This window comes from Stomoxys calcitrans, chromosome 5 (assembly GCF_963082655.1).
Source record: "Stomoxys calcitrans chromosome 5, idStoCalc2.1, whole genome shotgun sequence".
NCBI classification, from domain to species: Eukaryota; Metazoa; Arthropoda; class Insecta; order Diptera; family Muscidae; genus Stomoxys; species Stomoxys calcitrans.
The window spans coordinates 75527209-75552464 of NC_081556.1; the positions used below are offsets into that span (position 1 = coordinate 75527209).

The 25256-nt window shown below is 41.8% G+C and overlaps 1 protein-coding gene across 2 annotated transcripts in view; it reads right to left on the bottom strand.

The window, feature by feature from the left end:
• Positions 1–3565: 3565 nt before the first annotated feature.
• Positions 3566–25256, bottom strand: part of LOC106085242 (uncharacterized) — a 137706-nt gene continuing 116015 nt past the window's right edge. Inside the window, exons 2-3 of one of the 2 annotated variants that reach the window (XM_059368389.1) lie at positions 4661–4726; positions 3566–4599 (exon numbers count right to left, since the gene is read on the bottom strand). In XM_059368389.1, coding sequence (XP_059224372.1) covers positions 3727–4599; positions 4661–4717 — 930 coding nt within the window. In that variant the 5' untranslated portion in view covers positions 4718–4726 and the 3' untranslated portion in view covers positions 3566–3726. 2 annotated transcript variants of the gene reach the window in all.

A 25256-nucleotide genomic window follows, 5' to 3' on the forward strand; every position in this document is an offset into this window, starting at 1 on the left:
AAGGGCCTTACTTTACTTTACACCTGAAATGATCGTGTAAAGTCAAGTACTGAGCCCAAAACTACAACTTGGCGAAACTATAATCCGATCATAAAAGTATTCGGCTGAAATTAAAGTCATTTAGAAGTAGTGGCAAAAATTTGTAACAAGTGTCAATTAAGCAAAAAAACATCCCAAGAGAACATATTGCAAATTTTGGCCATGAACATTTCACTAAGGAACAGGGGCAAACTTCTCACATCAACGAGTGCAGTCCGATTCAAGTTTAAGCTCAATGAAAAGGGACCTCCTTTTTATAGCCGAGTCCGAACGGCGTCCCACAGTGCGACACCTCTTTGGAGAGAAGTTTTACATGGCATAGTACCTCACAAACCACCGCTGACATTTTTTTCTGATGGTCTCGCATGGATTCGAACCCAGGCGTTCGACGTCATAGGCGGACATGCTAACCTCTGCGCTACGGTGGCCTCCCCAAGATAACATATAGTCTGAACAAATGCAACATAGTTGAGAGTAGATAATGAACCCTGAAGATGTAATATACAACTTTTTAAAGTATTTTTGAAATGTTTTGCCTGCAACCATCCCATTTTCAGCACACTCTAAAAAAAGTTACCCAATGGCTGAGTTAAAATAAACTACTTTCGAATAAAGTTGAACTTCATATAACGCTAAAAACAATTTTTTTCGTTTTTAGTTAAAGCATTTCTAAAAAATAATTATATTAAATGAACTTCGTTATGGTTCAACGTTAACTAAATGAAACTAAATTATTCTTTATTCAGTATATATGATGAATAATCGTGAAAGACAATTTGAACAATTGATGGAATAAAACATTCAAAATATTTGCTGTGTGCTAATACATCTGTACTAACTTTTTGCAAAATCTCTGCTTCTATTTCGATCAGTTTTAACTAATACGCATGAAATAATTCTTTTAATTAATAAACTAAACAAATAAAATAAACTGACGTTACGTTGGGAAAAAATAATGAATTAAATTAGTTTTATTCATTACAAAAACATGACCATAAAGCCCATGAAACCCTTCCATTAAATAACATAAAAAATTGGTCAATAACGAAAATACAATTCTTTAAATTATAAATGTACAATTTATTCGCATATTAATCCTTAATCCAGTAATCGGCTTCTTGTGCGCTCTAAAAACTATAAAGTAGCCTCTAAAAAGACAATTTTAAGTTAGGAATTCCGTGCTACTTACAAAATCCTTAATTGTTTTCAATACCACTCACCTTAGCCGGTCCATGTCTGGTATTGTGTCCCCACCAAAGTGCCGGAATCTGTTAGACGCGAAAGCCGTCAATGACAAAGGAAATGCCCTCCTTCTTACTTCTTTTCGGTAAAAGCCATGTCTTCTCATGATCTGGATCCCCCCCTAGGTTCTTCGCCGTCCTACCAACCGCTTCGCTGTTCCACAATGTTGCATGAGCATTCGTCGCCCACTCCTTTAACTCTGACTGTGTCGACGCGACAGTCTTTGGGTTAACCTAGTTTATTGATGGCAGCCCTCTGGCCTTCATCGTCAAATCGTCTGCCCTTCCACTCCCCCTTACTCCGTTATGGCACGGCACCCAAACGATGCGGATTTTGCCATCCTCAGAGAAGGCGTTAATCTCCTTCTTACAAGGCAGGACTGTTTGTGGCCTTACCGTCCTGATTGTTATTGACCGTATGGCTATTTTACTGTCTGTAAAGATGTTCACACTCGACGTCCTCGCGTTAGCACCACACCACTTCACGCAATCCGTGATCGCCCAGATCTCAGCCTGCAGTACCGTATTATGGTCAGACAGTCTAAAACAGATCTCAGTCCCTGGGCTCTCAATGTAGACCCCCAGGTCCACTCTGTCCCCTAGCTTTGGTCCATCCGTGTAACATGATCTTACAGATGGCAATACTAGGGTTCCGTCAATCCAAGACTGTGCCGATGGCAACAGTGCCTCGTACTCGACTTCAAGGTTCCTCTCAGGTATCCGATCGGAAACCTCTTTCCTTCCTTCCAGGTTTCCTATCGAATATTTAACTTGTTGAGAATTTGGCTCATTTACAATCCCAACCGACCTACACCTATAAGAAGTATTTGTGCAAAATTTCAAGCGGCTAGCTTTACTCCTTCAAAAGTTAGCGTGCTTTCGACAGATAGACGGACGGACATGGCTAGTTCGACTTAAAATGTCACGACGATGAAGAATATATATACTTCATGAGGTCTTAGACGCATATTTCGAGGTGTTACAAACAGAATGAAGAAATTAGTGTATCCCATCCTATGATGGAGGGTATAAAAACATACACTCAACCAAATTTGTTATTTAAAAGAGGAAAAATGTCTGCTAAAACAGCAGTTTTCGTTTGCTGAAAATGGGAAAGCAGAAATTACTGCTGTTTCAGCAAACATAGTGCTGCTGTATTAGCAAACATTTCTTACTGCTGTTTCAACTTACACTACAAAATCTGCTACACAAGTCTGATAAAAACCAAATTTGTATGCTACTTTTATGGTTGTCTGATACTTTAGGCATTTTTATACCCACCGCCGAAGAATGGGGGTATTTTCATTTTGTCATTCCGTTTGCAACACACTGAAATATCCATTTCCGACCCTATAAAGTATATATATTCCTGATCAGCGTAAAAATCTAAGACGATCTAGCCATGGCCGCCCGTCTGTCCGTCTGTGTGTTGACATCACGCTACAGCCTTTAAAAATGGAGATATTGAGCTGAAACTTTGCACAGATTCTTTTTTTGTCCATAAGCAGGGTAAGTTCGAAGATGGGCTATGTCGGACTATATCTTGATATAGACCGATTCGCCGATTTAGGGTCTTAGGCCCATAAAAGCCAAATTTATTGTCCGATTTTGCCAAAATTTGGGACAGTGAATTGTGTAAGACCCTTTGACATCCTTCTTCAATTTGGTTCTGATCGGTCCAGATTTGGATATAGCTGCCATATAGACCGATCCGCCGATTTAGGGTCTTAGGCCCATAAAAGCCACATTTATTATCCGATTTTGTGGAAATTTGGGACAGTGAGTTGTGTTAGCCCCTTCAACATCATTCATTAATTTAGCCCAGATCGGTCCAGATTTGGATATAGCTGCCATTTGGACCGATATTTTGATTTCATTGAAATTTGACACAGTGACTTATGTTAGGCTTTTCTATTTCTAGATATATTGTAGCTTCTAAAAAGATCAATATTTTGTCATACACAATTGAACAATGACTTGTACTTATTAGTATTTGGTCCAAATCGAAACATATTTCGATATAGCTGCTATGGGGCATAAGGTATGCATTTTTGCACCGGATTTTGACGAAAGGTGGTTTATATATATACCCGAAGTGGTGGGTATCCAAAGTTCGGCCAGGCCGAACTGTACGTCTTTAACATCTTTAACATCCCCCTTTATAATTGAGCTACAGTAATTTTCAGCAAACAACAGACTTTTTTTGCTACTCCGAAATTGCAGAACTACTGCTACAATAGAAGCAAAATTACTAAGTAAATCAAAATTACATCAAGTTGCATAAATTAATTGCTGATATGAAAATTGTATTTTAATCAAGTTATTCATTGTTTGTTTATTGGTATTATTTATGACCATAGTTTCCAAAGTATGTACATATAAAATATATATGGACTTGTTTATTCCTCAGCAGCTGAAGAGGTAGATGATGATTCGTCATTATCATCTAATCTTCTTCAAACTGATTGTTACCTCCGAAATCGTTGTTTGGTCCTGAGAAAAGTCTGACGAAATTTTTTAAATCTTCGGGAACATCCCCAGCTGGGAAACCAAAGAAGGAAGCAAGCTGATCATCTGAGGAGAGTTCATCACCGTTTGAACGGATTGGACGACTTTCACCACGTCTATTTTGTTGATTGTCTTGAGGTCTTCGGTAGGGACCGAATTGTTGGTCGCCCTCATCTTCATCTTCCCATTCTGGATGTGAGTTGAATGGATGCAAGCGCATCTGTGGTTGTGCTTTGCCCCTACGCCTATCTTGTTGATTGTCGTGTGGTTTACGGTAACGTCCGAATTGTTGGTCCCCCTCATCTTCTTCCTCCCATTCTGGATGGGAGTAGTGTGGATGCAAGGGACGTTGTGGTTGTGCTCTGTGCCTATTTTGTTGGTTATCTTGTCGTTTTCTGTAGCCTTGGTCGGCCTCATTGTCTTCATTCCATTCTGGAACCGAGTAAAATGAATCAAAGGAACGCTGTGGTCTGCGCCTATCTTGTTGATTATCTTGGGGTTTTCGGTATGGACCAAATTCATGATCGTCCTCATCATTTTCATTCCATTCAGGTACCGAGTTGAGGGGATCTAAACTACGCGCTGGCCGGGAATCTTCAACTTCAAGATCTCGTTGGCCATGACGCCTGCTTCCAGATAATCCAGGTTGACTGAAATAATCATAACTTGGTGCTCCTGCTTCACCAGACTGTTCTGAACCCCTGTGGCCGGACAATCCTGGCTGTCCTGAACCCCTGTGTCCGGACAATCCAGGCAATCCTGAACCCCTGTGGCCGGACAATCCATGCAAATCTCCTTGCCACCGGCCATTCTAAAAGAGGTTGAACAAGTTATCACCACCATTATCTTTAGAAGCAGATCATAATACTTACTTGGGCCTGGCTAACAGCCGACAGAGCTATAATTCCAATAAAAACGAAGTACTTCATGTTGCAACTGATGATCAGCGTTCATATTGAGGCTTTTTATATCAAATGGGGGAGAGCTCATAGAATGCCATAAGCTAACAAAATAATAACATTTCCAGATATGTAAATAGACTAATTAACCAAATAAACATGTGTTCACATCACTTTTGCAAATATAGCAAAAGAAGACAATGAAGTTAAATGTCGGTAATAGGAAATAAATTTCCGCATTATTAAGTTATGCAACAGAAGTTATCAATGCTTAAGCTTGGATCAGGAGGTGAAGCATTCATTGCCTGGCCAACGCCTAGCCCTAAAAATGCTATAATAATTCAGATCGCTTATTGCGTCGAACATATGGGTTGAAATCCTGGTGTAAAAATGAGGTTTTGCTCTCCCAAATTTAAACGTCTGAGTAAAAACAAGTAAAAAGGCATTAAGATTGGCCGAGCCGAACTTTGGATACCCACCACCTCGGGTATATATATAAACCCCATTTCGTCTCAATCCGGTGAAAATTGGATAACTTAAGCACTCAAATTCGGCACGGACATTAAGAGGTCTAATTATATGTCACTTTTCAATTTTGTAGAAATTCGGATATCGTGAAGCTCAGAAAAACTCACAGTTTCAAATTTCAGCGAAATCGCGTAGCTTTTATAGACTTCAGTCCCCTTATCCGAGGATCGGTCTATTTGGCAGCTATATCTAAATATAGTCCGATCAGAACCATATTTAGGTCGGATGTTGGGAGGTTTTAATCTACTCAATGTTTCAAATTTCAGCGAAATCAGGTAATAAAGAAAGCTTTTATTGACTTCAGACCCCTTATCGGCAGATCGATCTATAGGGTAGCTATATCTAAATATAGTACGAACTGAACCATATTTAGGTCACGTGTCAGGAGGCTAAAAATAACTCACTGTTTCAAATCTTAACGAAATCGGTTAAAAAACAAGTAAAAGACGTTAAGTTCGGCCGGGCCGAACTTTGGATACCCACCACCTCGGGTAATATGTAAACCACCTTTCGTCAAAATCCGGTGAAAAATGCATACCTTATGCCCCATAGCAGCTATATCGAAATATGTTCCGATTTGATCCAAATACTACTAAGTACAAGTCATTGTTCAATATTGTATAACAAAATATTGATCTTTTTAGTAGCTATTTCTAAAAATAAACTAATTTAAACCATATACGATACAGTGAAATCGGATTATAAATGCGCCTTTTATGGGGCCAAGACTTTAGATCGAGATATCGGTCTATATGGCAGCTATATCCAAATCTGGACCAATTTGGGTCAAGTTTAAGAAAAATTTCGAAGGTCCTAACACAACTCACTGTTCCAAATTTCGGCGAAATCGGACAATAAATGCGCTTTTTATGGCCCCAAACCTTAAATCCAGAGTTCGGTCTATATGGCAGCTATATTCAAAACTTGACCGATTTGTGCCAAATTGATGAGGGCTGTCGAAGGGCCTAACACAACTCACTGTCCCAAATTTCAGCAAAATCGGATAATAAATTTGGCTTTTATGGGCCTAAGACCTTAAATCGGCGGATCGGTCTATATTGCAGCTACATATGGCCCCAAACCTTAAATCCAGAGTTCGGTCTATATGGCAGCTATATTCAAAACTTGACCGATTTGTGCCAAATTGATGAGGGCTGTCGAAGAGCCTAACATAACTCACTGTCCCAAATATCAGCAAAATCGGATAATAAATGTGGCTTTTATGGGCCTAAGACCCTAAATCGGCGGATCGGTCTATATGGGGGCTATATCAAGATATAGTCCGATATAGCTCATCTTCGAACTTAACCTGCTTATGGACAAAAAAAGAATCTGTGTAAAATTTCAGCTCAATATATCTGTTTTTAAAGACTGTAGCGTGATTTCAACAGACGGACGGACATTGCTAGATAGTCTTAGTTGTTTACGCTGATCAAGAATATATATACTTTATAGGGTCGGAAATGGATATTTCGATGTGTTGCAAACGGAATGACAAAATGATTATACCCCCATCCTTTGGTGGTGGGTACAAAAATTAACCTCCATGTTTAAGAGGTGGTTTTTGTTTAAATAACCCTACACAAATTAAAGTACAGTAGAGGGCAAATAAATCCGGACACCTATTTATTAACTCTATATGCTAACTTTGGAGTGGCGTTAGCCATTAAAATCCCTAGTACGTAAAAAAGTCTATAATTCGAAAAATTTGAGATGAATATCTATCTAATTATGTCTGATTGTATCTTATTAGATATTACTCACTTTAATTGGCTATAACAGAACATTTGTTCCACTAGCCGAACGTAGAATAGCGTTCCAAGCGCTTCGATCTTCTGCGTGCATTCTAAAATCTTTGACACCAAGTTTTAAGATGTCTCCCACCATCGGGCTTTTGGTCTTCCCGGTTTGCGTGTACCACCGTGTTTTCCTTCAAAAGGCTTCTTTGCTGGAGCTTCTTCATTCATTCTGATAACATGACCTAGCCTACGGAGCCGTTGTATTTTGATGCGTATAACTAAGCTATCGTCGTTATACAGCTCGTGGTTCAAACGTAGCCTATATTCTCCATGAACGCAAACTGGTCCATATATTTTACGAAGAATATTTCTCTCAAATGTTCTTTCCATATCCTCAGCATGCTATCTGTGTCAGTTACCAGATATCCTTCTTTGTCTTTGCAGGAGGATGTGCCTGCACCGAAGCCATCGGTTTGATGTTTAATTCTTTGGTAGAATTTTCGGACTTCGTTCTGACTCCTGTGCTTCTCAATTCGCTCACACTCACGTCTTTACATTTCCTTTTTCTTTCTGCGGAATAGATCTAAACTATAATACACACATAACCAAAACTCGTTGACAGATAGTGCACTTCGCGAGAAAAAAATGTACTCAGCCGTTTACGGTACAGTCCAACGGCTTCAAATCGCACGACCGAGGCGGCCAATCGACTGAACGATGGCTTGAATTAACATCTTCTCCAAACTTGGTTTCCAATAAATTGATTGTGAAATTCGCTATGTGGTTAGTGGCGCCATCTTGTTGGAACCACATGTCCTCCATGTCCATATCATCCAATTTGGGGCTTAAAATATTCTGTTATTATTGAACGGAAGCGAATCCCATTCACATTAATGTGCCGGTCTTGATCGTTATGGAAGAAGTACGGCCCAATGACGCCGCCGACACATAAACCGCATCATACCGTAATTTTTTCGGGATGCAATGTTGACTCATGGAGTACATGTGGTTTGCTGACTGACCCAAAGACCGTATATGACCAAGACATACGGTCTGCTTGGTCTTCCTAAAATCTTGGTCTTTCTTCCACAGGTTATATTCAAGGTCTTTTTGGTCCTTCGTAAGTTTGCGAAATTTGCAAATAAAATTTTTCTTTATGTTTTGGCACCATTTATAGCAAATTTAAAGGACTATTTCTTATTTAATGGAAATATTTTAAAATGTAAACATCATACCGCAAGTAAAAAAAGGAGTTTCTCACACGTATGAACCTTATCTGTGCGACTCACTAAAAAAGAAGACAAAGCAGTTTGACTATGTTGTACAATTCCTAAAATCTTTGGCCTGACCCATGGCGAAACAATTAAAGTTGGTCTCATATCAAGCTGAGTGAAGTTTTTTCGACACACACACACAGAAATTTGTGTGCGTGTGTGTATACGTGTGCGCAAATGAGCAGAGAATATGTGAAAAGAAGATAACAATAAAAAGAATGAAAACAAAAATCTGACATCTTAATACCGTCAAATCTGGCCGACTGTTAACTGCTGTTCGCGTGAGACCACCTTTTTAAATCCGCCTTGGGTCTGACCAATATGGCATATTTTGCTTAAGGTACCATCGCACTACATGTTCTTGTCGTATGACATGTCAAATTTTGCTATTGTTAAAGTTGCACACATAGTGTAATCCGAATGAATCTAACACATTAAAATCACTTTTCAAAATAGCACTGTTATTTTTTCGATTAGAGCGAGGCTCTATTTCTTCTGACAAAAACATAAAGAATTCAGCTGTTTTTGTTGTCAGTTGAATGAAAGCAACCCTTAATAAAATTGTCTTCACAACCTTTTGATATAAACAACATTAGGTTAGGTTGAGTTAGGTTTAAGTGGCAGTCTGCCATCAGACTCACTTAGACGTTTTGTCCATTGTGATACCACAGGAACAGACGAAGGAAGATGCCTTCTAGTTCCTACCGTTAAACCACCCAGATCGCTTTGAAAATCCCAATAACTTGCGAATGTTCACATCCACTAAATCAGACAGGTTTTAAAAGAAACGAAAACCTAAAGTGGAACTCCTTTTGACTGCTAGTGCAGGACTCACACACAGAAGGTGTTCTATAGTATAGCGGTTTCCAGGGATTTAATGGCTGTCTGAGAAGATATTTATGCCAATCGTCGTAATGACATTATATCTTAGCCATTCCACCACTTCCTTAATTGCAAAGATCTCTGCTTGATACACACTGCAGTGGTCGGGTAACCCCTTCGATATGACCAGTTCCAGATCTATATAGTACACCCCAAAACCCATCTGGTCGAAGTCTATGTAACTTCTTTTACCAGGGATATCGTAGTTCCAATCGGTTCTATCAGGAATAGTGGTACAGTACTTTTTATCAAAAAGCGGCCCAGGTAAGGTGTAATCCACACTGCCTAGAACATCGGATATTGTATCAAGGATAACACAGTGTCCGTAGCCGCCAATGAGAAAGCTCACTTAACCTCACGGCAGTGGTCGCTGCAATTTGGGTAGCCACAATGTCCAGAGGCATAAGATGTAGCATTAAATTCAGTGCATCAGATGGTGTCGTACTCAGTGCGGCTGTGATGCACAAACGAACCATCTTTTGGATCCGGGTTAGTATTGAGCAGTAGGTGGATTTTGAAGCGCCGTCCACCAGACCACAACACCATATCGCATAATAGGTCCGACAACTGTAGTATATACCCAATGCATGACACGCGGTCTAAACCCCCAGCTTTTGCCAATGGCTCTCTAGCAGGTGTATAGGGCAAGAGTTGCCTTTCTATTCCTTTCCAAAATGTTGGATTTGAAGTTCAATTTCCTGTCCAGCAAAACACCCAGGTATTTTGCGTTTTCTCTATATGGAACATTCTCTCCACCCAAGGAGACAGGTTCCACTGTAAGCAACTTGTATCTCCTGCTGAAAAGAACTACTTCTGTCTTGCACGGATTTATACCAAGACCACTTTCAGTAGGCCACGTAGCTGTTGCATGTAGAGCTTCCTGAAGTATATGTCTTAAAGTGCTGGGAAACTTTCCCCTAACCGCAATTGCCACGTCTTTAGCATACGCGACCACTTTTACACCTTTTTCTCCTTAATGGATGTATTCCAAAGTAGAGGAGACAGTACACCTCCTTTAGGTGTTCCTCTGCTGACCCATCTGTTTAGATCCACAGATCCCAAGCCTGCCGTAATGCATCTATAGTAAGTTAGTTATTAGTAAACTTTGTTACGGAAGAGTTGATGCATAAAAACTCCAACTCCTTCGTGATAGACGTCGGCTTTACATTATTGAAAGCACCTTCAATGTCAAGAAATGCTACCATCATATATTCCTTGGCGGCGAGAGAACCCTCTGGGTAGCCGATTAGGTCGTGAAGGGCTGATTCAGTGTTTCATGCATGCTGCTGCTGCGACAGGCGATCTACAGGGATTTTTGCCCTAACATATGTTTCTATTAACCTCTCAAGAGTCTTCAGCATAAAGGATGATGGGGATGGAAAGAGAATTTCCCAGGAAATGTGTATCAACGAGTAGTTCTAGTGTTTCCTCACTAGACATTGCCGATACATTCTCCGACTTCTGAATATACCCCACCGTAATGGATCTCAAGGACAGAATATTCCTAGCCTAGCCTAAATGTATTCTCCACGGAGCTGCAGAATTCTACCCAGGATTTGTTCTAAACCTTTCTCAGCTCGCCCTTATATTTTCTTAGCTCTGCCTTATAGATGTCGCAATCGTGTGGTGCTCTTGTGGCTTTTGCTCTGTTGAAGAGTTTTCTGCAGTCCTTCCATAGACCAATGGTCGCTGTTTGGCTCTTGGCTTGGCACTAGAACATGCTGACACAAGCGAGTCATTCACGTTCTTCGTGATCAGCTTGACAATTAATTCTATAGCTTCCGTAATTTCTAATTCCTTTTCTGGTCTGTAAGGGATAGTCGTACAGAATGTGTGTCAAAATCTATCCCAATCCGCCTTCCTTCGGTTTAGCCGAGGGACCACTTCTGCAGTATTTTTTCCAAGGGTGATATTAATATACCGATGATCAGAGAAGCTGTGGTCATCCAACACTTCCCAGTCACATATCCATCCTCAAGATCTACCGATACAAATGTAACATCTAGTACCTCCTGCCTCTCTTTATTACAAATCGCCAGATTGCAACTTATAATAAATTCGATAAGCAGCTCACCCCTTTCGTTTATATCTGAACTACCCCATGTCTGGGGTGAGCGTGGCATGGGCGTGGTACTCATCACTATGGGTACAACAAGACAACATGTTCTCTAAACCTGTTGTATGGTCCTTACGTTGCACTTTTTATCCATAGCAGTCCACCAAACTACTAAGACGTATGTAAGTATTGGTCTAATCACGCTCCTGTAGAGCCAGTGGACTATCCTAGGGTTCAGGCCCCATTTCGAACCTACATAGCCCGTCTACATAGTGCCCTACATCTGTGAGCCTTCTCAGTATGCTCCTGAATGTGACACTTCCAATTAAGTTTCTCATCCAAGATCACTCCTAAGTATTTGATCGACCAACCGATCTGCCGATATAGGGTATTGAGGCCATAACAGGTCTATTTATTAACCGAATTCGATGAAATTTTAAGCACAGTGTATTCTGATAGACCCCTACCCATTCCTGGCAAATGTGGTCCAGATCGGACCATATTTGGATATAGCTGCCATATAGACCGATCTTCCGATATAGTGTAATAAGCCAATAAAAATATAGTGTAATGAGCCACCACCGTAGGATATATATTCATTTAGTCCGTTTGCAACATGATATATATATATATATATATATATATATATATATATATATATATATATATATATATATATATATATATATATATATATATATATATATATATATATATATATATATATATATATATATATATATATATATATATATATATATATATATATATATATATATATATATATATATATATATATATATATATATATATATATATATATATATATATATATATATATATATATATATATATATATATATATCGGATCGTTGTAAAATTCTAAGACGATTTAACGATGTCAGTGTGTCTGTCCCTCCGTCTGTTGTAATCACTCTAGAGCCTTCAAAAATTGAGATTTTGAGCTGAAATTTGGCAGAGATGCGTCTTTTTGATGCACGCTGGTTAAGTTCTTGAACGGGCCAAATCGGACCATATGTGGATATAGCTGCTATATAGACCGACCTTCCGATAAAGGGTCTAAAGCCCATAATTGTTTATACGATTTCACTAATATTTGAAACAGTGAGTAATTTAAGGCTTTCCGACAACTGACCCAAATATGGTTCAGATCGGACAATATTTAGCTATAGCTGCCATATACACCGATCTCACGATAAAGGGTCTGAAGACGACAAAAGTTTTATTTATTACCCGATTTCGCTGAAATTTAAAACAGTGGGCTTTTTTAAGCCTCCTGACTCCCGACCTAAATATGGTTCAGATCGGACTGTATTTAGATATAGCTGCCATATAGACCGTTATGCCAATTAAGAGTCTGAAGCTCATTAAAGCTTTATTTATTACCCGATTCCGAACGGTGTGCCGCAGTGCGACACCTCTTTTGAGAAGTTTTTATATGGCATGGTAAATTGGGTAAATACCTTTTGGGTATGATTCTTCTATTTTATGCAAAAACTCGTACAGGGCAATCTCCTCCGACCTTCCTTTGACATAGGCATGCATATAAGCAGTTCGCTGGATGTCCTACTCTTGATCATGGTATCCACAATGCGTTTCATGGTTTTGAGTAGAAGAACGTTCGGCTTATAGGCCTGTAGGCTCATGGTGTCCCATAACTTGGGTATAAACACCACCCTTGCCTCCTGCCAGGCTTTCGGAGTATATGCAAGTCCTAACCACGCTGTGAAAATAGTGCCCAGGTGAGGCGTCAGATTTTGGGCCTCCTTTTGTATTAACGCCGAAAATATTCCATTAGGTCTGAGTGATTTAAATGGTTTGAAGTTCCTCAAAGCTTCCTTGACCATAAATTCCGTTATGATAAACCTCCGATCAACGTCATAATTCCAAGATTCCGGTGTCTTCGTGAGTCCCGTCGTATCCTGTGGAAAATGGGTTTTCAGCAAAAGCCTCAACATGTCCTCCGTTGTTTCTTCTCTCTGTCCAATATCGTCTACAAACGTTTCAGTTTGGACATGGATTTTTCATCTTGGGGGCGTTATTAACGCTATCGACCTGGTCGCAGAATAGCTTTCAGGAGGCACGTTTTGCCGCTCTGATAATCTTCCGCTTTTTTACGACGTGCTCTGTTAAAAAGTCTGCGAACCTCTTTCTCAATGTTACGAATAAATTATCTTGCCCAAGCCTTCTTCTGAATAGCCTTCTGAGAAGGAGTGCTCCATGGAGACCATCCAATCCTGAAACTCATCGATTAGATTTTCCGAACGTATTGTCATATCTAAAACCTACTATTAACAAAGTTAGCAATGCTACCAATATTTCGTGTTATTAGGTCATTAGTATTCAAGAATGCTGCCAGGGCTTGGCCCCGCTTATTAATATTGGTACTTCGCCACGAAATGTGATGAGAGTTCGCACCGCACCCTATTAGTACCTCATTTTCTGTCTGTTTTGGTTTCCTCACCAAGCGTTACATCTCCAACGTAGGCGGCGGTGTCGGAGAGTCGAAAGGCAAATAAAATGATGCTCCACCGTCTCCCTGTCTCATCGCTGTTGCATCCGACGTTGACAACTCTGGAGAAAACACAAAATTTATTATTTTATGACAAATAACGCACGTTCTCGGCCGAGTACCAGTGTAAGCGTAGAATAATTGCTAGTTTCTGGTTCAGCCCAGAAACTTTGTTCCGGGTGATCGATGGGTTCTGAATTAAGGCAATATTCAGCATTAGGATCTTTATCCATCCTAGTCTTCCAAATCTCGAGAAAGTCGTTGTTGGTTTCGTCGTCGGGTCCCTGTTCGTTAGGCTGTGTTGGGTCTCTCGACCCAGGACTGCCTGATGTTTTAGTATTAGGATCTTTACTTATCCTAGTCCTCCTAATATAGAAAGTCGGTGATCATCTCGTTGTCCGCCCCATGTCCGTTAGGCGTTCTTGAGTGTCCCGCCACCGCACCGCCTGATGACTCAGTTTTTACATGGCATAGTACCTCACAAACGTCGGCACATTAGGAGGGGATAGCCACCGCTGGCAGCCGGTTGTACGCACCGGATTGACCCGATGGAATCTTCATCGGCAAGGGCTGCCGCCTCAGTGTACGTGTTCGTCTTTTTTCGTCATGGGAGAGGCACATCCCGGAGTGCATTTTCCGTACGCTTCTGGTCCGTGCCGGGATTGAAAAGAACCCCGGACCCTGGTTCTGTTCCGTTTGCCAGAACCGCCTTCATCATCGGTCAGTGTCGGTGAGGTTTAACCGATGCTTGGAGTGGGTACATTTCCGTTCTTGCTCTGGCCTAACTTCGCTACGGGAGTATAGTCAGACTGGCTATGTCGCTAGGTGCTGTGCGAACATAGCCAGCAGTGGGTCACGAGCGTCGCCGTCGTCGGACTATGTGACCCCCCGACCTCTCCCGTACGTCAATTTGTGCAACGACAGCACCCTAGCCCTACTATTGCCAGGCCAGTGCCGGGAAGTGTATCATTCTTGCAGTTAAACTGCAACGGACTGCGTGGCAAGATTGAGGAGATCGTAGATTTTATGAGTCGGAAGAGCATATCGGTCGCAGCGATCCAGGAGACAAAGCTGACTAACACCTGCAGCTTGCACAGTTGTCACGGTTACAATGTGCTACGTAAGGATCGCTCAAGGAATGGAGGTGGGGGATTAGTCTTCGTTTTACACCATTCCGTGCAGTATAGACCTATCTCGCCTGCGCTTGACGCTAGTGACTCATACATGGAATGTATGGGGGTAGCAGTCAGGTCTGGTACTGCCGAGATAGAGATATACAACGTGTATATACCGCCGGTTGGTAGCTGTGTCCCGATTGATGGCCAGGCTTACAACCCCGACATAAGTGGGTTGCTATCTGGTCATAGTCATCTGGTTCTGGGGGATTTTAATGCACATCACACGTCATGGCATTCTCCCCTAGGTAACGACCAGCGTGGTATAGCTTTGGCAGAGCAGATAGATAGCTCCACGTTTTGCACGGCGAATGAGGATGCCCCCACTAGGATTACGAGGAGGTGCAGCAGCCCGCCAGACATCTCAATTGCATCCCCTGATCTCCTGAGTGACGTATCCTGGCAAGCCGTCACCTCTTTGGGGTCAGACCACCTCCCCATAATCCTCACCATCGACCGACCACCCGACTTCATAACCTCTGAGCGCCGGACGTTCATCAATTATAAGAAGTCCAATTGGACTGGCTTCAGAGAGTATACCAATCGCCGCTTCAATGAACTGCCACCCCCCTCTGATGTGCTTGTGGCCGGGAGGAAATTCCCGGCCACAAGCACATCAATGTTACTTAGGCACCGGTGCAGGCAAACTGTGGGCCACTGTTAAGTCTCTCTCGAACCCCGGTAGACGGGACGACAGGACCTCAGTCACTTTTGGCGAGATAACCGTGACTGATCCGAAGAGATGGGCCAAGGAGGAGAGCCATTCGCCGTATTCGTGGTCTCCGAGCCGATGAACAGCCATCACAATTTACCGAGGGCGAAGTTACGAATGTCATCCGTGGCGCCAAATCTTCCAAGGCGTTGGGCCCCGACGGAATCTCTACATTGATGCTGAAGAATCTGGATTCACCTGGAGTTGAGTACCTTACCACTGTCCTTAACCTGTCATTGAACACTCTTATAGTTCCCAATGTCTGGAAAATGGGCAGAGTGATCCCGCTACTGAAGCCTGGAAAAGACACGAGTTTGGGGGAGTCGTACAGACCGATCTCCCTTCTCTCACCAGTGGCAAAGACGCTTGAGGCATTACTCCTCCCAAGCCTCGTAGGAAAATTTCCATTCGCCGAGCATCAACATGGATTTCGGAGACTGCATAGCACAACAACAGCTTTGCATGCCATCACCACACACATTTGCCGTGGCTTCAATCAACCCAGGCCATGTAATAGGACGGTCCTCGTGGCACTAGACCTATCGAAGGCATTCGACACGGTCAGCCATGCCAAATTATTTGAGGACATCGCCCTCCAGCCAGGCCTGAAACGTTGGGTTGCGAATTATCTGTGTGGCCGCCAGTCATTTGTGGAATTTAGGGATAAGAAGTCGAAACACCGTAGAGTGAAACAGGAAGTTCCCCAAGGTGGGGTGATATCTCCGGCTCTGTTTAACCTCTACCTATCCTCCATCCCACCTCCTCCAGACGGCATAGAGATCGTATCATATGCGGACGATTGTACGATCATGGCATCAGGCCCCCCACCCATTGATGACATCTGCGATAGGTTGAACGTCCACCTCTACGAGCTTGCCTCATATTTCGCTGCAAGAAATCTGAAGATATCCGCCACCAAATCCTCAGCCACACTGTTCACTACAAATACGCGTGAGGTGAATACTGAGCTGACTGTGATGGTCGATGGAGAAATGATTCCGACCATCAAGTGTCCCAAAATACTTGGCGTCACATTTGACAGCTCCTACACTTTCTCCCCACATGCTACAGCAATCTGCAATAAAGTCAAAAGTAGAAACAAGGTCCTCAAGTCACTCGCTGGCAGCACTTGGGGTGCAGACAAAGAAACCTTGTTGACCACGTACAAAGCAATTGGCCGGTCTGTGGTAAGTTATGCAGCGCCAGTGTGGTCACGTCAACTTTGTGACACGCAGTGGAATAATATTCAGATCTGTCAGAATGCCGCCCTCCGAACTGCGACGGGCTGTCTCCTCAGTTCTCATGTGGACCACCTCCATCAGGAGACAAAGATCCTACCAGTGCGAAGACATAACTACATGCTGTCTAAGCAATACCTTTTGGGCTGTTATCGCAGAAATCATCCAAATCATCATCTTGTGGATAGATACCCACCGCCCAGAAGCCTTAAGGTAGATCTACACGATCTAGAGCGTGAGGTTCAGCGCTACAAGAGAGAACCTCTAGATCAAGCGGCATATCAAGCGGGTCTGAACAACATTCATGCAGACACGGTAGCAGACGCGTTAATTGGCTACCGGGTGAATGTAGTCCTTGGAGAACGACCCCCACCCATTGCACCCGAAGAAATCGACCTCCCCCGGCAAACCAGAGTAGTTCTGGCTCAATTACGTTCCGGCAGATGCAGCCCCCTCAATTCCCACAGAGCTAGGATTGATGCCGACGTGCAAGATGTATGTCCCGACTGTAACCAGGGACCGCACGATACACGTCACCTGTTTAACTGCCCGGCCAGACCCACTCGACTCAGACCAAGATCCCTGTGGACGCATCCCATCTTAGTCGCGGAGTTCCTGGGTCTTGACACTCAACAGAATCAAGCAGACGAAAGATAGAACACAATAAACTGTGTAGCATACAACGCTAGGTCTAGTAAACCCCAAGATGGTCTGAAATGGTTGAGCTGAAATCAGCAGCACGCAGCTAGCTTCCGGCTTCTGTCTCGTCGGCAATGGGGAGGTTCTTTAAGGCTGAAAACTCAAACTATGGGATGTCTACACTATATTATTTTAAAAGTGTGCGTGCGAAAGATAGAAGAGAGGGAGAGAGAAATAGAGAGAGGAAAGTAAAAAAAAAGGGGGAATTTTCAAGAGAGGGTTTTGTCTACCACCGATGCAGAGATGTTCACATCGTAATACGCCCGCCCATCCATGACCAGGACTAAAACCCAAAGTTATATCATATTTATCCATTGGTCCCACTGTACCTACCCTTCAAATGTTTGTAGCCCCGGAATCACAAAACGGAAATTTAGCTAATATTCATTATGTTGTTTATTAAACAAAATCCAAAATAATCCATTAAAATTCTAGAAAAAGCCAACTTGAACTTTCACATAACCTTAATCCTAAACAGCATTAATAAATTCATTAAAACAATTTCCAGATAATTGACGTTCATTGTGGCCTAGACCAAATCTAATTCAAGTAACAATAATTATTTAGGTAGCAACTAGTCCAATAATAATTTAGGCAACAATGATTCTAAAAACAACTATCCCTTTACTTTAAAAACAGGAAACAAAACTAAAAGGCTAACAGCCTAGCTAAATGACAAATAAACCTAACCGGTGTATGTGCAATTTCAAAGAAAAAAAAAAACTGAAAGAAATATATCCCATTCGGATATCATGGGGTTAATTTAAATCAAATGTGCATGCAAAATTTAAAAATAAAAGAAAATGTAAAAGAAAAGTTAATGGCAAAAACTTTAATTAAGAATGGAAATCCATTTAAAATTTCATTCTGGTTCGGGGATATGAACCTGCGACCCACTGTGCCGTGGTGGATTACATTCGAAATGCATTGGATGTATGTATGTAGCTTTAATCAGAATTATTTCTCTGTATGGTACATTAAAGTGCACCAAGTGCTTCCTCTTCCTCCCATATACTGCCTTACCCACGAGAGTTACCAAACAAATATCATCCAAACCAAAATGGAATTATTTAAAAAAACAAAAATTATTGATCTAATTAATTAATTAGACAAAAAAAAAATAAATTTTGAAAAGAAAAATTAAATGACCGAACCCGGGCTCGATCCCACGACCTCTCACTTCAGAGTCAGCGACCCCCACCACTGAGCCAACCAACCACTTGATGGGATGATGGCTAAGCGGCCATTTGATCACTTTGAATGATATTTGCTTAGTTACACCAAAAAAACAAGGTGAATACCACGTTGAACTTCGGTGGGTATTAAAATCTAATCAAAAAGGGTGTTTAATAACTTTGAAAAATGTCCCCCGTTGAAAGATCTTTCAAGTGTTCCGGTTCCGGGATATTTTCCAACACAGCGATTCCAAGGAGGTATTTAAAACCGGATATGGACAGGAAATTGGTGAAATCAGCAACAAAGCACTTACACACTCACGCATTCAATGTCTATGTTTTTTTTTTTCCTTTTTTTTTTGTCTTTAACCACTGTCTTTTACTTTCTTTTTAAAAAAAAAATTTAATTTTTAGCACAACAGTTTTAGCTAATTTTCTTTATTTTATTTGTCTCTAGACTTTTTCTTTTTACCATTGAAATTGCACAACACTTACAAAAGTTTGAGTTCTAATTTTTTCCTATCAATATTTATATCTATTTTTACTTTAAATAATACTTTTTTTTTTTTTGTCTTTAACCAATTTTGATATATTCTCTTTAAAAATTTTAGTTCTGGACGTTTGAGAGACTTAGTCAACAAAATTTTACACTTTCTAAAACACTTCTTGGTCTGGTAACCAGACGCAGGGCCAAGTTTTCACAATCTTCACAAATTACTCGATGAAATGCCCAAAAGCCGTTGGCGAATTTCTCCCAAATTCATCATCGAAAGGATATGCGGGTTTGTCGATGAGGGTTTCCCGTTCCCGCTAACATCAATCTCAAACAAAGCTAGTCCAGCCAGGCGAATGGGGATCAACCAAAAAAAAAGGTTAAAAGTTCCAAAAAAAAATTGCAGCAGGAGCAGTCAAGATGCAATAGTAAAAGGCTCCAATAAGTGCAGCAGAAAAAAATATATTGCTGAAGCAAAAAAAAATCAAAAAGAAAAAAAAAGCAAAAAAAAAACAACAAAAAAATAGAATCTAAAAAAAATCATTAGCGACGGGATTCAATAGTCTCACCCCTTAAATGGCTCCAGAAAATTTATTGAAATAGACAATTTCACTGAGCCTAACTTCTATTTATAAAATAAAAAGCCTTGGAAATAATGCGCTAATTCAGCTAATTTTCGTTAAATTGTTGCGGGAACTGCGTATACGTATACGTACTAAAAACCAATACAAAAATAAAACCTTCCTCAACACAATCAAGCCAATGCTAATATGGATCTCAAGGCCCAGATCAAGCCCCACGGAGGTCCTATACAAGCACTTAGAGGAAAACCACAACTCCGACAGACCCACCCACACTATAGGAATAGCCTAGCGGTTAGTGACGTCGCCCTGCAATCCGCGGTTAGTGACGTCGCCCTGCAATTCCGGACCGGTCGAAATAAATTTTATTGTTCTAACGCCTGATGTTATTCAAACGCGTGAAAAAAAAATAAAAAAAATAGAAAATAAGAAAAAAATAGAACAAAATTTTTAGCTAAATTGTAGCAAAAAAATATAAAGCAGAAAGCAGAAAACCAGCGCCAAGTCACCCTACAACTGCTACAACAACAACAACATAGCCACCGCCTTGGTATTCCCAGGGTACTTGAAAACGGGAGCCCTTTTCCTTCTTCAGCACTTTAGCAGTGTTATGCTCTTCAGAACATCTGATTCTCTTTCCAGCTTCCGTAGAAGTTCTTGGAATGTCAGTTCTGTCCCTTCAAGCATCCTGCACTTTCGCCCGATTGCGCTGCCGGTAAAAACTCCTCTGTCTCCTTCGTCGTGCCCCGAATCGCTTTCCCGGTCTGCTTGTGAGCTACGCGAAGCCATCGCTCACCTCTGCCGTCATTCCGCTGCCCTCATTTCTCGATTCGGCTGCGATGACTGTTTCATTGACACTGTCGCTGTCTGAATCCGAGTCGGAAACACTACCTTTACTTAAAGGCTGGGGACGAACTGTGCATCCCTCTGGTTTATCCGTCTCTTCCTTATTAATTAGTCTGACGACTAGTTGTTCCCTTGAAGCATTACTCTCGACTACAGGTGCCAAGGCACCCACACCTGTAGGAGGGGAGGACAACATGCTGCGATCTAACACTACCACCAAGATCTTTGGAGTTCATTTTGGGCCTACTCCAAAAAAGATTTAATTTTTTTTCTAATAGATAGTACCTATTCCGAGAAACAGATATTTTTCTTTGAGAAGCGAAATGAAAACACCTCAGCTCCACTCAACGGCTACTTTTATATTATGTACACTAAATTAATGTTTAAACTTTTAATAATTTCGATGGTAGACAACAGATGCACTAGTTATTTAATTGCAATTAATGCAGAGCGACCAGCTGATTAGCAAATAAACGTCTAATCAGGCATAGGGTTGCCAAATATAAATTTCAACGATTTGCAATCGTTGCTGTGTAACGATCTCGTATTTGCGAAGTAGTTGCAATCTAGATTATATGGGTCGTATTAATATCTGCACCTTCTTTTCAGCCTAATCTAAGAAACGCGTTAACTGTTTCCTGCAGGGTTCGAAACTAAATATTTTTAAGGCTTTGTAGGTTTGTCTGGGTCTGCATTTTTATACTTTTTTATGGCTGGTCCAAAACTAATCATTAAACTCGTACTCTATCCTCATAAACCTTTCACAACTTTTCATTTGATCAGGCAACATGTTTTATTTGGGATGTATTTTTTTGAAGACGTACTGATACTTGGCCCAAAACGTTTGTGTCTTCACTTCTAAATGACTTTAATTTAAGATCAATATTATGATGAAACTATAGATCCGATCCAAGGAGAGGTGGACGCTTAGATACTTTACTTTATATGGTAATTTCAGGTGTAAATTAAGAACTTATTAGAGTCTTTTGCAGGTGCGCGAAACAGTCTATAATGATCTTATTTCATGTTTTAATGCTAGTTCGTACTCCACTCCTAAAAATCGTGTATTTGAGACCCAGATTGGCATAAACATGCTGTAATTTGGCATGGTCGGGGTTGTTGGTGTTAGGATGACTCCCAGGCACTTGAAGCATTATTTCTATGTTAAATTCGCCACATGTATTCTTTGGGGTTGTTAGGGAATAGGCAACCTTCAACATATCCCGTAATTCATCATAGAATCACTCTTCGCTGCGAACATTTCAAGAAAATCGGTTGCGTCATAGTTAAGTCTTTATGGACATAAAGACAAAAAAAAAATAGACTTTTACATAATAATGATACTGCTTCCTCTCCCCTACTTCTTTAAACTGTCCATCAGCTATCTATTGGGTTGCCCAAAAAGTAATTGCGGATTTTTCATATAGTCGGCGTTGACAAATTTTTTCACAGCTTGTGACTCTGTAATAGCATTCTTTCTTCTGTCAGTTATCAGCTGTTACTTTTAGCTTGCTTTAGAAAAAAAACTGTAAAAAAAGTATATTTGATTAAAGTTCATTCTAAGTTTAATTTAAAATGCATTTACTTTCTTTTAAATAATCCGCAATTACTTTTTGGGCAACACAATATTTTAGTTTTCACTTCTACGTTTAAATACAAACACCCCCTTATAACTATCTGAAAGTCTGCAGTAAACTAAAATAGAGTTCTTCGTAACATCAGCAGTAGAAATAAAATATCCAAAAGGCTTCAAGTCAAGAATACATGAGTTGAGGATAGAACAGACAAATAACAAGTAAAAACGTGTTAAGTTCTGGCGTGCCGAACTTTGGGTACCCACCACCATGGATATATTAATCATACTATTTTATTATAACTCCACTACCATATCCATAGCTGTATACCTAAATAGAAGCTGGTCAGGATAATATTTCATTAAGGTCCCGAGCACTCTTATAAAAGTAACAGTTTCAGCAAAATCAGATTCTAAAAGATCGAGCTGTATGGCAGCTTTATCTATAAAGTCGATGGTAGACAATTGCAATTAATGCAGAGCGATCAACTGATTAACAAATAAACCTCTACTCAGACATAGGGTTGCCAAATATAAATTTCAAAGATTTGCAATCGTTGCTCGTTTGTATAGTCGAAATCTGTGGAACGATCTCGTATTTGTACCGAAAAGACCTTTAAAATAGTTGCGATCTAGATTATATGGGTGTAGTTTTTCGATAAAAATTAAATTTAAATCCCTCTTGCATTATTTACATAACTTATCATTGGCACAGTTGGTTGTTGTTGTTGTTGTAGCAGTTTATTGTGTACTATCTTTCGTCTGCTTGATTCTGTTGAGTGTCAAGACCCAGGAACTCCGCGACTAAGATGGGGTGCGTCCACAGGGATCTGGGTCTGAGTCGAGTGGGTCTGGCCGGGCAGTTAAACAGGTGACGTGTATCGTGCGGTCCCTGGTTACAGTCGGGACATACATCTTGCACGTCGGCATCAATCCTAGCTCTGTGGGAATTGAGGCGGCTGCATCTGCCGGAACGTAATTGAGCCAGAATCACTCTGGTTTGCCGGGGGAGGTCGATTTCTTCGGGTGCAATGGGTGGCGGTCGTTCTCCAAGGACTACATTCACTCGGTAGCCAGTTAACGCGTCTGCTACCGTGTCTGCATGAATGTTGTTCAGACCCGCTTGATATGCCGCTTGATCTAGAGGTTCTCTCTTGTAGCGCTGGACCTCACGCTCTAGATCATGTAGATCTACCTTAAGGCTTCTGGGCGGTGGGTATCTATCCACAAGATGATGATTTGGATGATTTCTGCGATAACAGCCCAAAAGGTATTGCTTAGACAGCATGTAGTTATGTCTTCGCACTGGTAGGACCTTTGTCTCCTGGTGGAGGTGGTCCACATGAGAACTAAGGAGGCAGCCCGTCGCAGTTCGGAGGGCGGCATTCTGACAGATCTGAATATTATTCCACTGCGTGTCACAAAGCTGACGTGACCACACTGGCGCTGCATAACTTACCACAGACCGGCCAATTGCTTTGTACGTGGTCAACAAGGTTTCTTTGTCTGCACCCCAAGTGTTGCCAGCGAGTGACTTGAGGACCTTGTTTCTACTTTTGACTTTATTGCAGATTGCTGTGGCATGTGGGGAGAAAGTGTAGGAGCTGTCAAATGTGACGCCAAGTATTTTGGGACACTTGATGGTCGGAATCAATTCTCCATCGACCATCACAGTCAGCTCAGAATTCACCTCACGCGTATTTGTAGTGAACAGTGTGGCTGAAGATTTGGTGGCGGATATCTTCAGATTTCTTGCAGCGAAATATGAGGCAAGCTCGTTGAGGTAGACGTTCAACCTATCGCAGATGTCATCAATGGGTGGGGGGCCTGATGCCAAGATCGTACAGTCGTCCGCATATGATACGATCTCTATGCCGTCTGGAGGAGGTGGGATGGAGGATAGGTAGAGGTTAAACAGAGCCGGAGATATCACCCCGCCTTGGGGAACTCCCTGTTTCACTCTACGGTGTTTTGACTTCTTATCCCTAAATTCCACAAATGACTGGCGGCCACACAGATAATTCGCGACCCAACGTTTAAGGCCTGGCTGGAGGGACGTGTTGGCGATGTCCTCAAATAATTTGGCATGGCTGACCGTGTCGAATGCCTTCGATAGGTCCAATGCCACGAGGACCGTCCTATCACATGGCCTGGGTTGATTGAAGCCACGGCAAATGTGTGTGGTGATGGCATGCAAAGCTGTTGTTGTGCTGTGCAGTCTCCGAAATCCGTGTTGATGCTCGGCGAATGGAAATTCTCCTACGAGGCTCGGGAGGAGTAATGCCTCAAGCGTCTTAGCCACTGGTGAGAGAAGGGAGATCGGTCTGTACGACTCCCCCAAACTCGGGTCTTTACCAGGCTTCAGTAGCGGGATCACTCTGCCCATTTTCCAGACATCGGGAACTATAAGAGTGTTCAATGACAGGTTAAGGACAGTGGTAAGGTACTCAACTCCAGGTAAATCCAGATTCTTCAGCATCAATGTAGAGATTCCGTCGGGGCCCAACGCCTTGGAAGATTTGGCGCCACGGATGACATTCGTAACTTCGCCCACGGTAAATTGTGATGGCTGTTCATCGGCTCGGAGACCACGAATACGGCGAATGGCTCTCCTCCTTGCCCTGTCTCTCTCGGGATGCACGATAAATTGACGGTTGAACAACCTGGCGCATCTCTTCGGATCAGTCACGGTTAACTCGCCAAAAGTGACTGAGGTCCTGTCGTCCCGTCTACCGGGGTTCGAGAGAGACTTAACAGTGGCCCACAATTTGCCTGCACCGATGCCTAAGTTACATTGCTCCAAGTGTTCCAGCCAAAAATTCCCCTTATGTTCGTTGACTACCCTGTTTATTTCCAGATTCAGCTCGCTGATTCTGGGTTTAGCGGGGTCCATAGCACGAATCCCATCACGCTCGTCTGCGAGTACCACTGCTTGCGCCGGGAAATTGGGTCGCACTTGCGGTATTCGACCGGCTGGTATAAAGCGAGCGGCTGCTGCGTTGATGATGTCTCGGAATTTCCTCTCGGCCACAAGCACATCAGAGGGGGGTGGCAGTTCATTGAAG